Source organism: Eulemur rufifrons, chromosome 23 (assembly GCF_041146395.1).
Source record: "Eulemur rufifrons isolate Redbay chromosome 23, OSU_ERuf_1, whole genome shotgun sequence".
Classification (NCBI taxonomy): Eukaryota; Metazoa; Chordata; class Mammalia; order Primates; family Lemuridae; genus Eulemur; species Eulemur rufifrons.
Genome location: NC_091005.1, coordinates 15,090,466 through 15,112,328, shown reverse-complemented (window position 1 = coordinate 15,112,328; position 21,863 = coordinate 15,090,466). Strand labels below are relative to the sequence as shown.

The 21,863-nt window shown below is 46.5% G+C and overlaps 1 protein-coding gene across 2 annotated transcripts; it reads left to right on the top strand.

Moving 5' to 3' along the window:
• Positions 1-6,222: 6,222 nt before the first annotated feature.
• On the top strand, positions 6,223-19,967 carry MARVELD3 (MARVEL domain containing 3). 2 transcript variants are annotated; one of them, XM_069456366.1, is made up of 3 exons: positions 6,223-8,461; positions 10,792-10,919; positions 19,228-19,967. In XM_069456366.1, exons 1-3 carry the CDS (start codon positions 7,524-7,526, stop codon positions 19,860-19,862), a joined length of 1,701 nt encoding a protein of 566 aa, XP_069312467.1. In that variant the 5' UTR covers positions 6,223-7,523; the 3' UTR covers positions 19,863-19,967. The 2 variants fall into 2 exon arrangements, with proteins under 2 accessions (XP_069312467.1, XP_069312468.1); XM_069456367.1 differs by lacking the exon at positions 19,228-19,967 and adding an exon at positions 14,487-15,450.
• Positions 19,968-21,863: the final 1,896 nt, after the last annotated feature.

Below are 21,863 nucleotides of genomic sequence, written 5' to 3'. Positions count from 1 at the left end.
CAGTGAATAATGTCTCCATTTGGGTTAGTTATCTATTGCTGCAAAACAAATGTCCTCCAAACTTAAAGGCTTGCAACAACAATAAATATTTATCATCTCTCACACTTTCTGTAGGTCAGGAACTCAGGTGTAGTGTAGTTGGATGGCTGTGGCAGTCTCTCACAAGTTTATAGTCAAGATGTCATCTGGGACTACAGTTACTTGAGACTTGGCTGGGGCTGGAGGACCCACTTCCAAGATGTCTTACTCACATGGCTGTCGGCAGGAAGCTTCAATTTCTTGGCTGCTGACAGAAGACCTAAGTCATTCTCCATGTGTACCTTTGCAGAGGGCTGCTTGAGCATCCTCACAACATGGCAGCTGGATTCCCCAACAGTGAGTGATCCCAGACCAAGGCAGAAGCTCAATGTCTTTTTTGACCTATTCTCAGAAGCCACTTCTGTCATTTTCACAATATTCTACAGGCTACACAGATCAAACCTATTAATATATATTCATAAGTAATTTTTTTACTGGCCTCAAAACCATTCAAGATACATATCCTCCCATAAAACAATGATGTGTCAATTGTAACTTTAGGTCTAAGTCCAGCTCCTAAAACTAAAGTCTGTTAGATTTCATGCTGATAATGACCACGACAAGCTTATCTTCCCAGGTGCAGAACACAGACAAGAAGAGATCAACCATTCCTCCACCTATCCTGAGATGACTACATAATTGATTCTTCCTTTACTCCTTTTTTCTTCAAAGAGTCACCTTATCTTGTGTAAAATCCCTGGGCACTAACTAGAGTCTCACAAAAATGTAATCATTTGCCTCACCACCAACACTCCCCTTCCTACATGCCTCCACCCTTTTAAGGAAATATGTAAATACTAAGCCTCCTAAAAACCTCTTTAGAGAGCACAAAACACAGACATTTCTGGGACTCGTGTTTTTCCTGGGCACACCCTCAAGCTCTGGCTCAACAAACCTCGATTGATTGCGACTCTTGCCTCAGTCTCTCGTGTTGGTGAACAATGCAAACATTTGAATTATATACATGTGCCACTCTGCTCACATCGTATTTACATTATAAATCAGATAAGAAAGAGACAATCCAAAAAGGATATCATTTACAGATTAAATAGAAGTTCTAATATTTTTTCCCTATGCCATAGTGGAGGTTGTGTGCACTTGCTTGGAGACCACAGACCCACAGTGGTAAGGTCAGGCTTGTTATGATCTGGCCCCCACCTACCCCTTCTGTCTTTTTTCCCTTCACTTCTTCCCTTGCTCCCAGTGCTCCCAGGTTCAAATGGAAGGATTTGAATTTGAAGTTCCTCAAACCTACCTGCTTTCTCTCTCTTTGTTTGGAATGTTCTTGATCTTGGCTCCCCAAGCCTCAAGTCTCTCTGTTTTACTCATTTCAAAAAGCCCTTCTTAACCACTCCCTTTTCTGGAAGCTGCTGAAGGAAAAGGCTAGAAATATAAGAATCGCTGAAAAACTGTTTTTGTTTTTGTTTTGTTTTGTTTTGTGTGGTGTGACTCACACCTGTGATCCCAGAGCTTTGGGAGGCTGAGGCAGGAGGATCCCTTGAGGCTGGGAGCTTGAGACCAGGCTGGGCAACATCACAATACCCCATCTCTACAAGAAATTTTTAAAATTAGCCAGGCATGGTGGCATGTGCCTGTGGTTCCAGCTATTGGTAGACTGAGGCAGGAGGATTGCTTGAGCCCAGGAGTTCAAGGTTGCAGTAAACTATGATAATGACACTGCACTCCAGCCTGGGTGATGGAGTGAGACCCTGTTTCTAAAAAAAACAAAGAAAAGAAAGCAATAAAAGAATGAAAGAAAAAACATTTACTATCTATTCCTGTTACTGAAAGTTTGGTAATTGTCCCCAAGGCCAAATCAGTGAGAGTGAAGAATGAGGACAAGTGATTTGAGGAAAAGGAAAGAGACATTTATATTAATTTGCCAGCAAATGAGGAGGGTGGTAGACTAGCATCTCAAAAGACCAGCATCCTACCTTTAAGCATAAAAACAGGACTTTTTAAAGGGGGATTTTCAGTAGTTGGGCTTGGGTTTACATGACCACTGTCACATGTCATAGCTTTGGGCTATTGTTGTTTAACTATAATTGGTGTTCCGGTTGACCTTATCTCCACTGCCTATGGTCTTGTGACAATTCTGCTGAGTCATCACCTGTGGTTTAAGAAAACAGAAAACAAACAGCAAAGAACATTTTTCTTCCCCTTTGATTACTGGCCTCCGGAAAAAATGCAGGTTTTAAGTCCCCGAAAGCGTGGGGAGTTTTAAAGAAACAACTCAGAAAACATTTTGTTGCCCTTTTTCAGACCTTTACCTCTGTGAAATTCTCTGAGGGCTGATACCTGTGTTACAGCCTTACAGGTTCATTGTCCGCTGCTCAAGAGGAAGCCAATACCCCGAGACAGCAGGTATTATAGCAGAGAAAGAGTTTAATGTTGCAGGCACCATGTGAGGAGATGGGAGGAAGTTCTCAAATATATCTGCCCAAAAACTAGGGAGAAAGGGTTTTTAAAAATAGTTTGGTGGGCAAATGGATAGGCAATTGGGTCTGCTAACCAGCTGGGTTTGGGGCAGAACTGTAGGGGTGTAGAAATTTTCTCCTTTGCTGAGTCAGTTCTTGGGTATGGGTCACAATACCACTTGAATCGGTTCCTTGGTCTGGGCCACTGGTCTGGGTGAGTCAGCTGTTCCACCAGAGCGCCTTAAGTTCTATTCAAAAACTAGCCTTAGGTTTCACAAGGGTGAAGTTATCTATGGAAGCAATGAAGAAAGCTAAGAATCTTTATGACCATCAGCTATCTGACTGCTGAGTGGTAAGCAATTATAGGAAAGCAAGCTAGGGAACAATGGCTGGTTATACATATACATTTCCCATTTTGTGGGAAATATACAGTTCCCACTTTGTGGCCCTTTATTAATTTTATAAAGAGTGGTTTCACCTGTGAGATTTCATCTACATAACAAGACCACCTTTCCTAGCCAGACCTCCTCTTCTCCCCCTCCCATAACCTGTGTTGCCATGACTCTTATCCTCTCTGTAACCTCAAGATGGTTACATCTTTTGTCAACCATCTTCCCTTTGAGATCTTATATTTTGTAAGACTCTGGTATGCGTTAATAAATTTGTATGCCTTTTCTTCTATTAATCTGGCTTTTGTCAGTTAATTTTCAGTGATCCTTCAGAGGGTGGACCACGGTAAAGCTTCAGAAAGCTCTCCTTTTCTGAGACGTAGGTACAATTATCCCTAGTTTACAAGCCAGACATTTGGGCACAGAGAGGTTGAGAAACTTCCCAAGCTCACCTATGTATTGTATGCAAAGTTCAGGAAATATTGAACTTGAACTCCAGGCATTCTATCACAGCTGTGATGAGAATTCTAATCACCCAGACTGAGATGGGCGAGGAGATACTCAGACTGAGGAAGACGGGCATCATGTGGGTCCTGGCGCCTGCCAGAGCTGCTGGGTGGTCCCAGCCTGAGCCTGTGCTGCCCCCTGCTGGCCAGAGCTTTCCTCCCTGCAGGCTTCCTTTCCAGTCCAGAGCCCCTGCACCTGAACTAACTCCACCCAGCCAGAAGTCCCTTTCGCCACCAGAGCTGGAGTCTGGGGACTGACAACAAACAAAGGATGTTCCAGACAGCGTGGAGAGTCAGGAGATCACACAGGTAATATGCAAGGATTTCCCCTTGATCCACATACCTGAAGGCCTGTCTCCTTCACAAGGGCAGGCTGAGTGAAACCACTGGACGAACCAGATGGGGAAAGTAAACTCTCTGCCCCCAAATGCCATTGCATGTAACCAAAACCATCCACCCACCCATCCACCCATCCATCTAGCCATATATTCACCCATTCATCCAGCCAGCCACTCACTTGCCCACACATCCACCTATCCATCCACCATTCATCCACCCATCCACCCATTCACCCATCCACCCACCCATCCACCACATATCCATCCATTCATCCATCCAGCCACCCACCATCCATCCATCTACTCACCCACCCATCCACCCATCCACCCACCCACATATCTACCCATTCATTCATCCAGACACCCACTTGCCCACACATCCACCCATCCATCCACCACCCATCCACCCACACATCTACCCATCCACTGTCCCTTTCTCTCTCTCTCTCCTGCTATCCTTACACAGCTATACTGTAGGAAGCTTGATGCCAGTTCATCTATTGTGACAATTTGGTGACTTACAACATGAAGTCCCAAAACTGACAGGCATATCAGGACGACTCTGATGTCAAAAGAACACAGGCAGCTCAAAGGGATTCCCACTTTCCAAGTTTGGGCAATTTTAATATCAGAAAAATAAACAAAAACATTAGTAGATTATAACACATTATTAGGAAAAAATGATGAGTCTACAGAGATAATGTAATAGTTTGCCTCCATTTTTGATGCCTAACTGCTGACAGCCCTGAAGTCCCATGCTCCCCTTCCCTTTTTATCCCACATATGGGTGAGCTAATAAGACAGGCCAGGTGTGCCAGGTATGTCCTTGGCACGGACAGGAAGTTCACACCATGCAGGCCCCAGACCACATACAGGAACTCCAGTGCTATTCTAACTGCAGTAAAACCCCAAAGCCAATCACCCCTCCTGCTTTCTCAAGCCACTTTCAGACCTACTGGGGAGCCTGCCCTGCTATCCCCACAAAGTCTCATTATGGCAGTAATAAACATTTTTATGCCCCCTTGGTGCTTTTTTGGCATCAGTCTCAGTATTGGAACCAAATTTTGGGTGGGGACGTCCAAACTATTTCTGTGGGATGATCACAATAAACAGAAGGGAAAACTATTCTTTATAGAAAAATGTCAATGAATTTATAAAACAGAAGGATTGGTAGAATTAGAAACTACAGTTTTGAAACCAACATTGTAATAATTGATTTAGGCAAGAAAGGTTGTGGGGAAACATAGAGTCTGGAAGTTATTAAACACAAAAATGGGAAACGGTGCTTTTAAAAGGGAGAATGTGGGAGATACCACCCTGTCCAAGTGATCAAATTTCATATCACATCACATAATGAGATAAACACAGCCTGTGTCTCATGATAGGAGGTACCAAGAAGGATACAACATCACTTATTTTAGTTTGCCTTTCAAAAATGTTGAACCTGAATTTAATCATAAGAAAACAATCAGACAAGTTCAAGTTGACAGTCTGAAAAAAAAATTGTGTCAATGCTGTGAAAAAAGAAAAAAAGATTGAGAAACTGTTATAGGTTGAAGGAGACTACAGACACATTATGATGACATTATTCATATGCCATGAATAATCCTTCATTGAATCCTTGGACTTAAAGGTGGGAAGTAAACATAAAGGACATTACTGAGACAATAGGGGAATTTAGATGTACAGTGTATATTTGATAATATGGTATCAATGCTAAATTTCGGGATTGTGATCATTGTAATGTGACTATGCAGGAGAACATTGTTCTTTGGAGATACATGTCGAAGTATTTAGGGGGAAGAGTCATGTGTCTGGAAATTACACTTAAATGTTTCATTTATTAAAAAGTTTATATCTAGGCCGGGCGCGGTGGCTCACGCCTGTAATCCTAGCACTCTGGGAGGCCGAGGCGGGTGGATCGCTCGAGGTCAGGAGTTTGAGACCAGCCTGAGCAAGAGTGAGACCCCATCTCTACTAAAAATAGAAAGACATTATATGGACAACTAAAAATCTATATAGAAAAAAAAAATTAGCCGGGCATGGTGGCACATGCCTGTAGTCCCAGCTACTCGGGAGGCTGAGGCAGTAGGATCGCTTAAGCCGAGGAGTCTGAGGTTGCTGTGAGCTAAGCTGACGCCACGGCACTCACTCTAGCCTGGGCAACAAAGTGAGACTCTGTCTCAACCAAAAAAAAAAAAAAAAAAAAAAGTTTATACAGAGAGAGACAAGGAATAAATGTGGCAAAATGATAATTTATATTTCAAGATAAAGATACAAAACAAAGAGAAATGAAACAAAAAGGTGAGCTGATAGGAGGGTTTGTTTATTCAGAAAGAGGGTTCCAGAGGCGCAGAGGGAAGGTCTGGGAGAAGGACTGTGCCACCTCCCAAACCACCCTGCTTGTTCACCAGGCGTCCTCTACAGCCAGCATTGTCAGGCATCAGAACAGCGCTTTGCTCAATAATACCTGTGGAAGGTCCTAGAATTTGGCCCCATCCTCTCCGCCCTGGGAAGACCGTCTGTGGAGCCCACAGCAGCACTTCTGTGGGATGCAGGTTGGTGTCAGGTCGCTCCCACTCTGCCGGTTTCCCTCCACCTCACTCATCATTTCTTCTTAGTCCTCTTTGGTCTGAGCTCTAAATGGTAGAGTCTCCCAGGGATTCTGCCCAGAGTCTTCTCCAACCTACCTCCCTCCTGCCTCTGGTGAGCTCCTTTATGCCCACAGAGTGTCTCCAGCCCAGCCCTCTCCCTGCACCCTGGATTCACAGGTCCGCCTGCAACTAGACACCCACACTTGGATGAATCGTAGCCATCTCAAATTTAACATGTCACAATGGAACTCTCCGGTTTCCCCCTGAACCCAGTTTTCTCCAGTCTTCCCCATCTCAGTAACAATCTCACCACCCACCCAGCTGCTTCTCCCTTCCCCCTATTCCTCACATGATTTCCTCTCCAAAACAACAACCTGGATCTGTCCACTTCTCACTAACTCCATGGCTGCCACCACCACTGCTTAGCTGTTCCTTCAGTAGCTTCCTAACTCGTCTCTTCCCTTCATTCCTGGCCCCTCTGGTCCATCCTCCTCAGATGCCAGAATGATCTTTTTAAAATGTAAATCAGAGCAAGTCACTCCCCTGCTCAAAACCCTTCAATGTCCTGATTGGTCTTAGAATAAAACTGCAGACTCCCCACCATGGAGACCCTACTCCATCTGCCTGTTCCACTCACTCAGCCTCATCTCCTGCCCTGCCACTCACTATGGCTTCTGTATGACTCAGGCTTCTCTCTTTCTGGAATGTGTTCTCAGCCATTCCTAAGGCTGCCTCTTTATCATCCGGGACTCAGTTCTAATGTCATCTTCTCAGATTTCTATAAAGAAACCTGCCCTTCCCGTTATATTTTACACATTGTCCTCTTTCCTTGGTCATTCTTTGTTTTCCCTTTTCCCCACACACCAGAGCAGAAGCACCGTGCAGGGAGAGTTCCCACTGTATCTCCAGCACTGCTAAAATGTGCTCCTACATATTTGTTGAAAGAATTAAACAACAGATGGCAATTTTATAAGTTTTTAAATATCCTCACTTGGCAAAATAAAAAGCTGCTAATTCTGTGTGGTTCCCCACTTTAAAAAACATTTTTTAAGTTCTGGACTGTTGCAATAGATGAATTGGCCTCAAGCTCCCTACAGTATAGCTGTGTAAGGATAGCGGGAGAGGGAGGGAGAGAGGGACAGTGGATGGGTGGATGGATGAGTAGATGAACAGGTAGACGTGTGGGTGGACGAATGGGTGGATGTGTGGGTGGATGGTGAATATGTGGTCCAGTGGGTGGCTGGGTGGATATGTGGGTGGATGGATGGGGTGGATAGGTGGGTGGATGGATGGGTGGATGTGTGGGTGGATGGGTGAGCGAGTGGATGGGGGTACGCTCTGGAAAAGCCAGCCCAAGGTGCTGCATAAATCGAGCCACAGCAGGTGGCCAGAGTTGGCTTCCCCAGGCCACCCACCTTGTGGTGTCACCAAGGGGATACTTCGGGGCGGATGGGCCACGACGGTCGGTTGTCCCCGTCCCTGGTTTAGAGCAGCGATACCCCAATCCCCGCCCCAACACACCTACCCCCCGGCCCCCGGCCCGCCGGACCTCCAGCTGCGCACAGGGGCGCCCCCTGCCGGTGCGCTCAGGTGCGCACTCCCCAGGCTGGCCGCCCGGCTAGCGCGCGTGCGCACAGGTGAGCGGCCCGTCCTGCCCCGCCCGCCCCCGGGGCTCGGCCACCTGCCTGGGAAACTTGTGGTTGGTTGTTGCCCTCCGGTCGTTCCCGGGCGAAACCGGGCCATGGAAGATACGTCGGGGACTAGCGAATCCCGCGCCCGGCCGAGAGAGCGGGACCCGGACCGGCGCACCCACGCAGACCGAGACCGCCACCCTGAGCGACGGCGGGACAGACCCCGGGACCCGCACAGGGAAAGAAACAGGGACGGGCGGAGGGACGCGAACCGGCGAGAGGACCGGGACAGAGAGAGGGACCGAAACCCGCGCCAGGACAGACGCAGGGACGCGGGCCACCGTGCAGGTGAACAAAGAGTTTGGGAAGAGTCCCGCCAAAGCCGGACGCGGGACGCACCCCGGGGCCGGACCTGGGACGCAGCCCCGCAGCCCTGGCCCGCGCCAGGGGCAGCCCCGGAGCCGCCGCCCCTGTGGAAGGAGGACCTCGGGCGCCACCGACCCGAAAGGTGAGGCTGGGCTGGGGGCTCGGCACCGGGGGCCTGGGTGGAAGGCCAGCCTGCGCTGCTTGTCCTAGGAAACCGGTGTAAAGAAAGAGATGCCATTTCCCCCTTGTGCGCTCTCAGGGGGGGACCTGGCAGGGAGGGAAAACTCTGTGGTGACCCGAACCCGATTAACAAAGCAAGACCCACCCCTGTTAGCAGTGGCAGGGCGGGGGCAGGTGAAGAGGAAGACAAGTCTCGGTCCGGGAAACACAGGGCGTGGGAAGGAGGTTAGGTAGGTGGGGGTAACCCAAGGCTCCTCCCTGACCCTCCCTCCTGGTCACTGGACTGCCCCTTGGAGCTTTAGACCTTGTCCTGTGTTCCAAAATCAGCCCTCCGCGACTTCAAAGTCCTCTTCCCTGGTGGCCAGGACCTATAGTTGAACGTGTCGCCCTCCCCGGGGGTGGGTGCATTTCCCACGCAGACAGGTGGGAGAAACTACACGTTTAGCCAAAGAACTAACTAAGTCCATCTAAAATGCCCCACGGAAGGGCGCGGATTGGTTTCCCCTTTGTCGGTGAGGTCTTTCTAGGCAGCCTCATTGAAATCCCAGGATTGTTTGAGACCCCACCCTCCCGAATGAGCAAACTTTGCCACCCCTGCCTCGTAGAGCACAAAGAATTCCCATATGCCCTTGGGAGGAGAAGCATCGAATGCTCTGGAAGACTGTGTGAGCTGGGAGTGGAAGGGGAGATAAGAGGGGCCTGGTACTCACCCCCCCACACACACACACACCAGGAAGGTGGTCTTTTTTCCATCTACTGAATGCACAGGTGACACTCAGGGCGCTGTGAAATGTGAATAGATGGGATATTGCCCCTGCTGGCTCCAACAAGGAGACAGACAGGTCCTGGGGTGATGACTGCTTCTGGCTTTTGAAACCTGGCTTCTTTTCTGAGGAGGAGTCAGGCTCCCCTCTGCTATGGGACTTGGTGGCTGAGCCCAGTCTCTCTCCCTGTTGTGTCCACACAACGGGAAAGCCACTATCCTGAGTTTATGTTACATTATCTAAAACCAACTAGCAGGACAAAGGGTGCGCCAAGATACAGTCATGGGCAGTAGCTATTGTTCCCAGACTAAAGCCGTGTTGCACTGCAACTGCGTGACCCATGGGTGTCCAGAGCTGCATTTTTAGGTTTCCTTATAAACCAGTGTCCCACTTCCCCCCACCCCAAAGTAAGTGTAGGAAATACTCTTGCATTTGCTTCTTTTGCTCACAGCCCATTGGTGGTTTGAAACCAAAGGGCAATTTATTTCTGGTTTTCCTCCACTTAAGCATTTATTTAATGGATGGGATGCAGGGGTGTGGGCCAGAGAGATCCACTTTCAGGGTGTTCACAGTGTGGTGTAGGAGACCAGCAGATAAATTGGCCAGTTGTAGCACCGCTGTAAGCTGGGCTTCTGACCAGGCCCAGGAAAATTTTCTAGAGGGGATAACCTCAAAGCTCAGTTCTGGAGAAGAAGGGGACAGCTGGGGGAGGAGGAGGAAAGGTGTTCCAAGCAGAGGACTAACTTCTGCAGTGACTCTGAGGCATGGGAGAGAGCAGGTCATCTTTTGGGTGCAAGGGGACAGTTCACTATGGCTGGGTCTGTGAGGTGGTGAGTGCAGAGAAATGAGCAAGGCCTCCAGTGCGTGCTAAAAATTTTAAGAATTTCAGTCCTAAGAGACATGATGTTCTTGAAAGATCTCTGGAGCCCAGCCAGTAGAATGCAGCTCCCTGTTGAATCTTAGACAAAGCCCAGGATGTGCTGCATAAAGGTGAGAAAGAAGGAACAGAAAATGCCAGGGTTGGCAGAGGAAGAAATGATAGGAAAATGCCAGAAGCTGCCTACAGCACCCACACACCTGGAGAATTATTGTTGACTGAGCACTTTCCAAAGGAAGGGCAGGAAGAGAATGCCAGCCTGGGCATCAGAGCCATGTGCATGCCAACTATTTTGGAAGAGCCTGGTCCATGCTGAATTGGGAACTTAAGCTCACAAGGAAGGCAGCCCACAGCTACCTGGCTAGCCAGCTCCCATAGGAGCACCGACCAGCGTGAAAGGTGGTGCTCCCGTGGGCGGGATTACAGGATCCATCACATGGTTAGTTAGCAGAGTTGGGCCAAGTATTTGGATGCCCTGTGGGGTCACTAAACCAGAGAATTCTCTGGAGTATACAATACTGCGGCAAATTTTGTTCCTGTTCTGCGAGTTCTTTAATGTTTGGCTGCAGCGTGAGGAGTGGAGAGTTCTGATACTGAACGAGCTATTGGGTTGGAAGCCCCCTAATGGCCGTGTATGCTTTTTGGTTATAGTGAACCCACTTCAGGGAGATATCTGCCCTCGAACCCCAGGCCTGGACTAGAAGAAGTGGAATTTTATCAGTCAGAGGCGGAAGGACTCCTGGAATGCCATAAATGCAAATACTTGTGCACGGGGAGAGGTGAGCCATTTTAGAGGCAGTTTGACCTGTGCTGTCGCTGGTGGTTCTAGAAGGGGTGGTCTGAGCTGGAACCCCTTTTGGGTTCTCAGCGCTTTGGGTTTCTTACCTGCACGAGGCTCCTGTTTCCTGAAAACAAGAAAGGCAGGAAGGTTCTTGTGCTTCTCCTCAAACATGCCCCGGGACCGGAGAGGAAGGCGGCCTCGTGTTCACATTTCAGGTTCCGGGTGGAACCGCGGCGTCTGCAGGTGCACGTGGCCGGGGGCTATCGGAGGCCGCTCCTCTGGCAGGGTGGCCTGAGTTAGCAGAAAGGGAAAGTCACCTGGAGCAGCAGCCAGGTTGCAGCTCAAGCCACACGGACAGGAGCAAACCAGATGCCCAAACACTCAGTCAATGGCTTTTAAACTTTATTAACTGAGATTCACAGTAAGAAATATATTTTACATTAAGGCCAACTTCACACACACATACAGAAAGACAAAAATGAAACTATACTTACCCTATTACATACTAAGTGCTCTGTTATTTTCTCTTCTGTTTCATCAAAAACAAACAAACAAAACATACTCATTCAGGATCTGCAGTCTGAAAAATACTTAGATATTATCATGTGTGCACTTCAAATGTGGCTTCCCGGGCTCCCTTCCGTGCCGCAATGAAGAAAATCTGGTTTGTCAGGGTGAGCCCTTACAGCTCACATGATTCAGTGAGAAATTTTCTTAGGCTCCGTGTGACTAAGGGAGAAAACGTCCCAGCCTCAGGGAGAGAAATCCTGGCGTTCATACCTGCGAATGTCTCTTAGGATGATTACAAAGATGTACATGATTATGGGATTCTAGGAAACCTGCTGAAAGGGCTCTAGGCAATCTAGGTACAAGGATCATCACTCTAGGTTACATATGTTGGCCCAACCTCATTGCCTTTAATTCTCCCAACAACTCCTGAGGCTCAGAGAAGTACAGTAAGTTTCTCAAAGTCACACAGCTGTTAAGTGAAAGAGCCGAGATTGAAACTTGGAGTCTGACTCTAAGGCCTCAGATGGTTTACTGGAAACCAACCGTCCTTCCTTTCTTGTTGATATAAATAACAGGAATAAGCCAGAGGCTACTTAACACGTTTCTCCAGAGTGATGTTTTTTTCTTCTGTGGCTGGTTTACCTTGAGGAGAGGGCAGGGCTTGAGGCTTCTTACGAAAACACACCTTGATTTAGCCTGATTGTTTCTGGCTGTCTGGCTTTGAGCCTGGAGGTTGGGTTTCGAAGTTAAGGTAGTGAAAGTCTGGTTCAGCAGTCGGAAGCTCACAAATGAGGGTTTATAAAGAACCCTGGATGTGAAAGAACCCGTATAAATGCACAGTGCAGTATTGTGTTGAAAGAAACAGGCATTAACACCAGGAACTTGTCTCAAGCAGGAAATAAACGCCTGGATAAAGGTCATCCGAAGATTTTTTTTTTTTTTTTTTTTTTTGAGACAGAGTCTCGCTCTGTCGCTCTGGCTAGAGTGCCGTGACATCAGCCTAGCTTCATAGCAACCTCAAACTCCTAGGCTCAAACGATCCTTCTGTCTCAGCCTCCCAAGTAGCCTGGATAATTTTTTCTGTTTTTAGTAGAGACAGGGTCTTGCAGTGGCTCACACCTGTAATCCCAGCACTTTGGGAGGCTGAGGTGGGAGGATCACAACCTGGGCAACATGGTGAGACACTCACTCTACAAAAAGTAAAACAATTAGGAAGGTATGGTGGCACGCACCTGTAGTCCCAGCCACTTGGGAGGCTGAGGCAGGAAGATCACTTGAGCCCAGGAGTTTGAGGCTGCAGTGAGCTATGATTGTGCAAGTGCACTCCAGACAGAATGAGACTGTCTCTTTAAAAAAAAAAACAAAGAAAGAAAGAAATTCTCCCACATAGCAAAACACTGGAAACACCTGTATGTCCTTTACAGTGGAATGACTGATATAAATTGTGGTAATCTATAAATCCTTTAAACTTGTAAAGTAGATTTATATTTACTGAGATAGAAAAGTATTTGTATTTTCCGAGTTAGAAAAACATTCACACCATATTCATAGTGAAAGAATAAGTTACACAATAGTAGATATAGTAGGACCCTGTTCTTACTTAAAAGCAAACAAACAACAAAAATTACAAATATATGGTAGAAAAGTTCAGAAAAAATATATAATGTTCTCAGTTTTTTTAATTGGTTGGATTATAGACAATTTTTACATTATATTTTTTATCTACATTTTCTTTTTAAACAATAAATGTAACTTTTGTAAGTAAAGGAAACAAACACTATTTGCATTTTGGGAGAAAATTATAGAATATAAAAATAATGCTTAAAAGAGCATCTTTTCAATTAGAGAATGTGTAGACGGAGCACAGCTTAAATAGCCCAAGTGGAACCAGGCGTAAAAGCTGGTTATCTAAAAATCAGGGAGATGTTGACAGATCAATCCCATAGCGTCAACGAAGACAGCACTGTTCCAGCACATACAGTTTGTGGCTCAGAAACACCCACTTGTGTATCGTGCTGAGCAAAAGTAGCCAGACACAGAAGGTCCCTCCACATAACTGTGGGATTCCATTTGCATGACATCCTAGAAAAGGCAAAACTAATTTCCAATGAGAGGAAGTAGACCGGGGTTGGCTGAGAAGGCAGGTGAGGAATTGACTACAAAGCATTACCAGGGAAGTTTCTGGGTTAACGATGCATGTTCTATGTCTAGATGATGGTTGCATGGTATATGCATTTGTCAAAACTCTTCAGGCTGTATGCTTAACGTGGGTCATTTTGTTGTGGCTAAGTTATATTTCAGTAAATATAAATATAAACTGAAAGCAGCCAGTTGTCCCATCCACAATAAAGAAGCCAAAGGTCCCAAAAGAACCCAGCTCTGGGAAAATATCACAGCCCAGACATACTCTTTAGGGAAACCAAAGAAAACAGCATTAAACTTTATGACATATTTATTAAGTTAAAGTCTAAAAACGATAAGACAAATAAGTTTTTTTAAACTTGGTAAGCATTATGGCTTTACTTAATTTTTCCTCTTTCTAATACCTGCAAACCATCATTAACCTTTTGATGTATAACTTCCATGCTTTTTTCTAACATTACATTTTTTAAGCTCTGTGATTTCCTTCAAACTCGAGAACTCTCCTCTTACAAATTAGAATAGCCACAAAACATATATAAAGAGGTGGTAACTTTTTTAGTCTTTTTGGTGGTGAGAGGCAGGGGCTGGGATGTTCTCACCTTCTGTATAGGATGCCCTTCTTTCTGCTCACTGGCCTGGTTTCTCCCACCACCTTCCTGCACCTCTCCTGAGGCAGGCTGCTTTGCTCTTTTGATAGTGACTCCTCTTGGCCCGTAGTATTTCTAACACCATTTCTGGAACCCACGGTTCCCTGCTACCGTCTAATGCTACTGCGCTGCCGTGGCTGCTCAGGCCGTGCACAGGGGCAGAGCCCGCAGGATGAGCTACTGCGGGGAAGGTGACCCTCCAGGTGGAAGAGTCTCCGAGTACAAAAGAGCATCTCTCAACATGGTAACACGCCCTTTTTTTGCAGCCTGCTGCCAAATGCTGGAGGTTCTCCTGAACTTGCTGATCCTGGCCTGCAGCGCTGTGTCTTACAATTCCACGGGGGGCTACACGGGCATCACCAGCCTGGGGGGCATTTACTACTACCAATACGGAGGGGCTTACAGTGGTTTCGATGGTGCGGACGGAGAGAAAGCCCAGCGGCTGGATGTCCAGTTCTACCAGCTCAAGCTGCCCACGGTCACCGGGGCAATGGCCTACAGCGGAGCCCTCATGGCCTTTTCCTGCCTCCTGGTCCTCACAGGTGTCCTGCGCGTCCCGTGGCATTGTCCACTGTGGCTGGTGATCGAAGGCTTGCTGGACGTGCTCATCGCTGGGGGGTACATCCCAGCCTTGTACTTCTACTTCCGGTACCTCTCCGACGCCTATAGCTCCCCTGTGTGCACGGAGCGGGAGGCGCTATACCAGAGCAAAGGCTACAGCGGCTTCAGCTGCAGTTTCCACGGGGGAGATATAGGAGCTGGCATCTTTGCTGCCCTGGGCATTGGGGTCTTTGCCCTGGGGGCTGTCCTGGCCATCAAGGGTTACCGAAAAGTCAGGAAGCTAAAAAAGAAGCCAGCAGAAATGTTCGCGTTTTAGGCTTCTTAAAATGTTCTGCCAAATGTGATGGAAGTTACACCGAACCACCGTCTTTCCCAAGAACGCTTCTTGGGGGAACTTGCCGACGCTGGAGAAGTCACGAGCCAACGCTGGCGTGGCGGGGCGGCGCCCAGCTGCGTGGAGTTGCGTTCTCTGATGGAATCCTCTGTTAGTGGGGGACTAGCCGAAGTTATTTAAAAAAAAAAAAACGAAAACAAAAACAAAAACAAAAAACTGGAGCCCAAGACTCACAGGGAAAAGGCACAAGCCGCAGCAAAGTGCACTTCTTGATTAAATAAAGGGAGATAACCAAGTGAATTGGAAGAACTTTATCTTCAAAGTTCACGAAAAGCCACACATTTCAGCCTGAACTTTTCTAAGCACGGCTGCCTTAAGCAGATTAGCCCACAAGTTTTTCCACACTGAAGTCTCCATTTCTTCCACCTCCTTAATTCTGTGGACGGAGAGTGTTGGGATTTGGGGGTGGGGGGCGGGGGGACTACTCCTGTAAAATTTAAGTCCAAGGTAGGCGTGGGCTGAGGAAAGAGGAATCAGATTAATTCGTTGGGTTGCAAAGAAGCTATTCTGCAAGCCCCCCGACAGTGGCCCTGAAAGCTCAATAAGTGTTTTGTACCTCTTGTAAATGTACCATTGTATGAAGAATTAACCCTAACATCTGGAATTCAGGATCCATCCAGGATAAAAGAATGTAAAATCTCTCCCAGCTTCGGCTGGGAATGTCAGTTTTGGCCAGAGAACTTCATGGATTCTCATTGCATATTAAATTATGACTTATAGAACAGTACAGTGTATTCTGGGTACAAGTGAATGTTCTTTATGTGAATCCAATAAAAATCGAAAGAACAATTTTAATTCGGAGATGATGGTTCTCTTTACAGTACATTTATATTATTCCCTTAAATACAGACAATTTGTTGCATTTAAAAGGTTCCATTTGGTTTTAGGAAAGGAAATACATACATATGCTTGTATATGATCAGAAAAATTCTTGTAGAATACTTAAAGGCTTAACAGTTTTGCTTCTGGAGAGAAGAGGATTTTAATTTTTCACTTTTTTTGTTTTTTAGTTTGGGTTTTTTTTTTGAGACAGAGTCCCGCTCTGTCACCCTGGGTAGAGTGCAGTGGTGTCATCGTAGTTCACTGCAACCTCAAACTCCTAGACTCAAGCAATCCTCTGGCCTCAGCCTCCTGAGTAGCTGGGACTACAGACGTGTGCCATGATCGCCTAATTTTTTCTATTTTTAGTGCAGATGAGGTCTCACTCTTGCTGAGGCTGGTCTTAAACTCCTGAGCTCAAGCAATCCTCCCGCCTTGGCCTCCCAGAGTGCTAGGATTACAGGCGTGAGCCACCCAGCCCAGCCTAATTTTTCACTTTATGCGTGGCTTGACTGCACATGTATTCGTTTTATTTTAGAAAAATAAAAAATAAAATTGACTTTTTTTCCTCAGTTTTTTTCAGGTCCACATTTACAGTTCAAAGGCAGAAAAGGTGTATAATTAAGCAGAGTATTAAATGATCAGCCCCAAAAAGAGCTTCACCCAGAATGACGCTACTTGCAACAAAGATCTCCTGTCTGTTTCAGGGGGCTCTATTTCCTTCTCTTTCTGGAGACTTGCTCTACCCCACCCAGAGACAAACCACTGCTAGCTCTAGTTGTAACCCTTGTTCTCTTCCCTTGATGCGTGTGCGTGTCTTTCTTCTCTGACAGCACTCTTGGAAACACGTGAGCCTGTTTGATAATTGACAGCTAAGCCAGGTCAGGCCTGACGGGTTCCTGGGATAACATTCCGTGGCCATATTCCTTCAACAGAACCAATACCAGTGGACACAGCAGATGACCATTACTTCTCGCAGTTGTCGCAGTCAGTGGGTGATTGACAGGATCTAGATGTATCCCATTGCAGCCTATGTGCTATATGGATGGTACACCCATCCCAGAAGGAAAACATTCCGGCTTTCTGTGTCTTTAGTGCAGTATTCCTATTTCCCTTCAGGGGCTGAGATATGCACATGCATGCAGGAGGTAAACCAAGGCAGAGAAGGTGTTGGGTGTTGGGGGGCTGGCCACCCCTATGAGCTAGAACAACGTCTGGGTCAATTCACTAGCTCTGCTGTAGGGAGAGAGTGTAAACCAGTAGCCTACAGTGCTTGGGTGAAGAGTGGGCAGTTTGGGTCTGATGTGATTTTCAGTTTTAAATTAGAGGAATGTAGCTTCTCGACTAGCAGAGCCTTTGACTGCTGTGTCCCTGAGGACTGCGAGGAATTTGTGTGGGCTGGGCAGGAGATAGGATCAGGGAGTGCAGTAGCTGTTGCCTACGTACTTTAGGGACACTGGTCTTGAAATGCGTCCTAGTATATTAGAGGAGTTGTCATGATTCGTGGGAAACCACGACTTTCCTAAATTCGTCCCGTTTCTTCTTAAGCTTCTCACTAATCCTCTTCCATTTTATAAATGTTACTGGGTAGCATCACCATCCATTTGTTGTATAACATTTTATGATTTTTCAAAGTATTTTCATATACTCGCTTTCATTTGAGCCTCACCACAGCGCGTGGGATAAGACAGGCAGGTGTTATCTTCGTCTGTCGATAAGAGTCCGAGGGTTAGACTGGATTATGACCTGGGCAGGGTCACACGCAGTGGAGAGCAGGTTTGTGTGTGTCCTTTTCCTTGTCATCTCTGAGCCCTGAGGGAATGGCAGGAGACCCTCTCCCCGAAGTACTCCTGAGAAGAGTCTGGGCCTTCTGTCGGTAACAAATGAAAGCTGACCTTGGACAAGAAGATATTCAGTCTCGTTAACCTGTTGGCTCCCACTGCCTTTTGGCATTTTGGGGTCCTTGAACTTGTAAGAAACTCCCAAGCGAACAGCCCAAGTATCCACCGGCAGATCCTGGGTGAATAGACTGGTCCATCCGTACCATGGAGCTGTAGGAACTGATCTGAAAACATCTCTAGGACATGGTACATGACAAAATCGAGGTGGAGAACAGTGCACGTGGCACACTTACTTTTGCGACAAAAATAGGGAAGGGGGAGGAAATGCAGATTTGAATGTGCTTTTATTTGCATAAAGGAACACTGGAAAGTTATATTCAAAACCAATGAAAGTAGTTAGGGATAGAGAACAGAGGGGACGTGGTGAAATTTCTCAGTTTAGACCTTATGTCACTTCAATTTTTTAAAAACTTTTCATTTTGAAATCTAGATTCACAAGAAGTCCCAAAAATAGTACAGAGAAATCTCGTGTACCCTTAACCAGTTTTCTCCAGTGATAACATCCTGCATTACTATAGTACAATAGCAAAACCAGGAAAGTGCCAATCCATAGAGCTTACTGGGATATCACCAGTTACATGCACTCATTTGTGTGTGTGTGTGTGTGTGTGTGTGTGTGTGATTCTATGCAGTTTTATCTCATGTGTATTTGTGTGAGCAGCACCACAATCAAATCCAGAACTGTCCCATCATCCTCGATACCCCTGTGCTAACCCTTTATAGTCACACCCATCCCCGTTCCTCTCCCCAACCTCATCTCTTGCCCCCAGTGACCACCAATCTGTGCTCCATCTCTATAACTTTGTCCCTTTGAGACTGTTACAGAAACAGACTCCTACATTATGTAACTTTTTGAGACTGGTTCTTTTTCATTCATCATAGCTCCCTCGAGATCCACCCAACTTGTTGCATGTACCAAGGGTTCATTCCTTTCATTGCTAATAGAGTATTCCATGGTGCGGGTATACTGGTTTAACCATCCACTCACTGGAGGACATCTGGGTTTTTTCCAATATTTGGCTTTCATAAATAGAGCTACTGTGAATAATCATGCACACATTTTCGTGTGCATGTAAATTTTCATTGGGATAAATACCCAGAAGTACAGTTGCAGGGTCGTATGGTGTCTGCTTAGTTTTTAAGAATCTGACAAAATTTTTTCCAGAGTGGCATTTTGAGTTTTCAAACATATATAAAAACAAAACAACAACAAAAAAGAAATCAAGGATGTTCAAGTTCAATATGACAATGTTTTTAAAATCAGGTCACAAGTGGCAGCTCTCTAAGTTTGATCTGGGTGAGTGAGGTTAAATCCTGAATCTCTCCTTCCAGGTGTGGTGCAGATAGTGGAGGTGATACTGAACGCGATGGTGCTCATGTGCATCGTGGCCTCCTACTTTGTCCTTGCCGGATTCAGCGCCAGCTTCACCAGCGGCGGCCTGGGGACCAACTATTACTCACCGTTTGAGGGCACGGAACTGGAGCAGGTGCGGCAGCTGGACCAGCAGTACACGGTCCTGCGGGCGCCCCTGATATATGGCGGCGTGGCTGTGTCTCTGGGGCTGGGTGTCCTCACCATGAGCGTTCTACTCCAAGGAGCCAAAAGACTAACAAAACTGTCGGGGAAGTGGCTCCTCACAGAGGCCACCTTCAGCCTCCTAGCCGCCGTGGGCTACTGTGCAGGCATCGGCGTCTACCTCCACGTGGCCTTGCAGATCAATTCCACCAACACCTGCAAGGCGAGAGAGAGGCTCTACGCCAGCAGGGGTCTCACCTGGATGAACTGCCAGCTGTCGGGCACCGACGGAGCCGCAGCCACCTTTGCCTGTCTGCTGGTGATCTTGTACTGCGTCAGCGTGGTGCTGGCCCTGCGGGGCTACCGAGAACAGAAGCACTACAAAGGCAGCCGAGGACAGCCCCGAAGTGGCAGTGATGCACCAGAATACCTGTGGTCTGGAACACTCTGAGACGATCTTCTGTAACCTCAATGTCAACCCACCCCGACTGTTTCTCCCAAAAAGACAGGGCCTTTCAAACCACACAGGAGACAACTGCGGTTTTCACATACTTGATTTTAGAAATGCTCCCTTTGGTTCAATACAAAGTTAAATAATTGACTCATTTTTTTCTATTGTAAAAGATTAATAAGTCTTTTTGGCCGATTTGATGAGAGCTTGAAAAAAACATCACCTTGGCTACAAAGCGCAACATTAGGCATCTGGGGGACCCTTACGCTGTGGCTCTCACCACATGCCGAGGTCACAGGGGCAGAGCTAACTAGCCAGAGAAATTCTGTGAGATGAGAACCACAGGTCACGTGGCACAGTAGAACTATCTTACCTGTCAGAACTATTTAAAGTCATCAAAAAAAACATGCCATTCCCATCCCACCCGGTCCCCCTGGATTTTGTCCCAGGGGAATGATTTTAAAGCAATTGTATTCTTGAATTTATTGAATTCTAAACAAGTAATTACATTCAGATGTGCTCCCCTAGAGGCAAGGTATTCTGTTCAGAGAGAGGGGCCACGCAGCCTTCTCCCACTGGAGATGGGAGGCTGGATTCCGGATACGTAAGAGGAGATGTTTTTCATAAGCATGTTTTTCCCCAAGGCTCCTGCCTTAGGTTCCAGAGAAAATGTTTTCTACCAGCTATTCCAAATTAGTTTCTTTTTTCGTGGCAAGTTGTTAATTGGAATTCACTTTCCCGAAATGTTTTGTAGTTTTCCTAAACAGAGAGATTCCAAATAGTGAGAAAATTCCCAAACTTCATATACACGTTATTCAACTGATTTCAAAGATAAAGCCGTTAATTTTACTAGACGACGAAGGCTTATTGGAGGCTTTTTCACTTCTGCGTTCCCCGACAGTGCCACACAGAATGGGCCTTCAGATACATAGTAACCTCTCCTTACCCTGAACTGGCTTCACAATGTTAACATTACTACCACTGGATCTTAAAAATAAAGCTCTTTCATTAATTTTAATCGGGCGTGCGATTTTTTTTTTTTTAGAGACAGGTCCTCACTCTGTCATGCGGGCTGCAGTGTAGTGGCACAATCATAGCTCACTGTAACCTGGAATTCCTGGGCTCAGGTGGTCCCCTGATCTCAGCCTCCCAAGGAGCTGGGACTACTACAAGTGTGTGCCACCACACCCAGCTAATTACAAAAAATTTTTTTGTAGAGATGGGGTCTTTACCAATTCCATTGTACTAATGAAAAAAAAAAAAAAGAGATGGGGTCTTCCTACATTGCCCAGGCTGGTGAAGTGTTTTATAAAGTCTCAACTGTATCAGTTCATGTCAGCTGCAACTAGAAATATAGTCTCATTATATAGTCTAATTGTCCTCTTGCTTTTTAACAGCTAATTCTTACGGAACCTATCCAAAATGAAGGATCAAAACTAAACCTCAGATAGAAATGGGACAATATCTAGATTTCATTTTTATAAAAAAAAAATAAAGCTTGGAGGGAAATAATTAACTAGAAATCTACATTGCTAGGTTAAAATGAAAAGTTTGTGGTGCCATTGAAAGGCGCTGCCAATCCATCTCCCTCAGCCTGAGGCAGTGGCTAGAAGCCCACGATTTTCACTGAGTGGCAGGCACGTTTAACAGCAGTGAAAACCAAACCACCCACTCTCCACCCACCTCCCTGAGAAAATATACCGCCCCCCACACTGTTCTCACCTGGCATTTATTCCCTGGAACGTGTCTGTTAGATCTTTGCCCCTGTCTGGGTCTTGTGGTTGATAAAGTGGGGACTTTGGCCCACCTGACCCCAACTTTGTGCCCAAGCCCAGCTACGATACTGCTCCAGAGAGGCAGCTCCTCCCAGGTGACTGGAGCCATCGGTGACCAGCCACACTCCCATGAGTCTGTGCGGTTTTATAAGGTTCAAAATGCTTCAGCGAATCTTATCTTTTTCACTACCGCTTGGCAGCGAGGCAGGCCGAGATGTAGTACTCA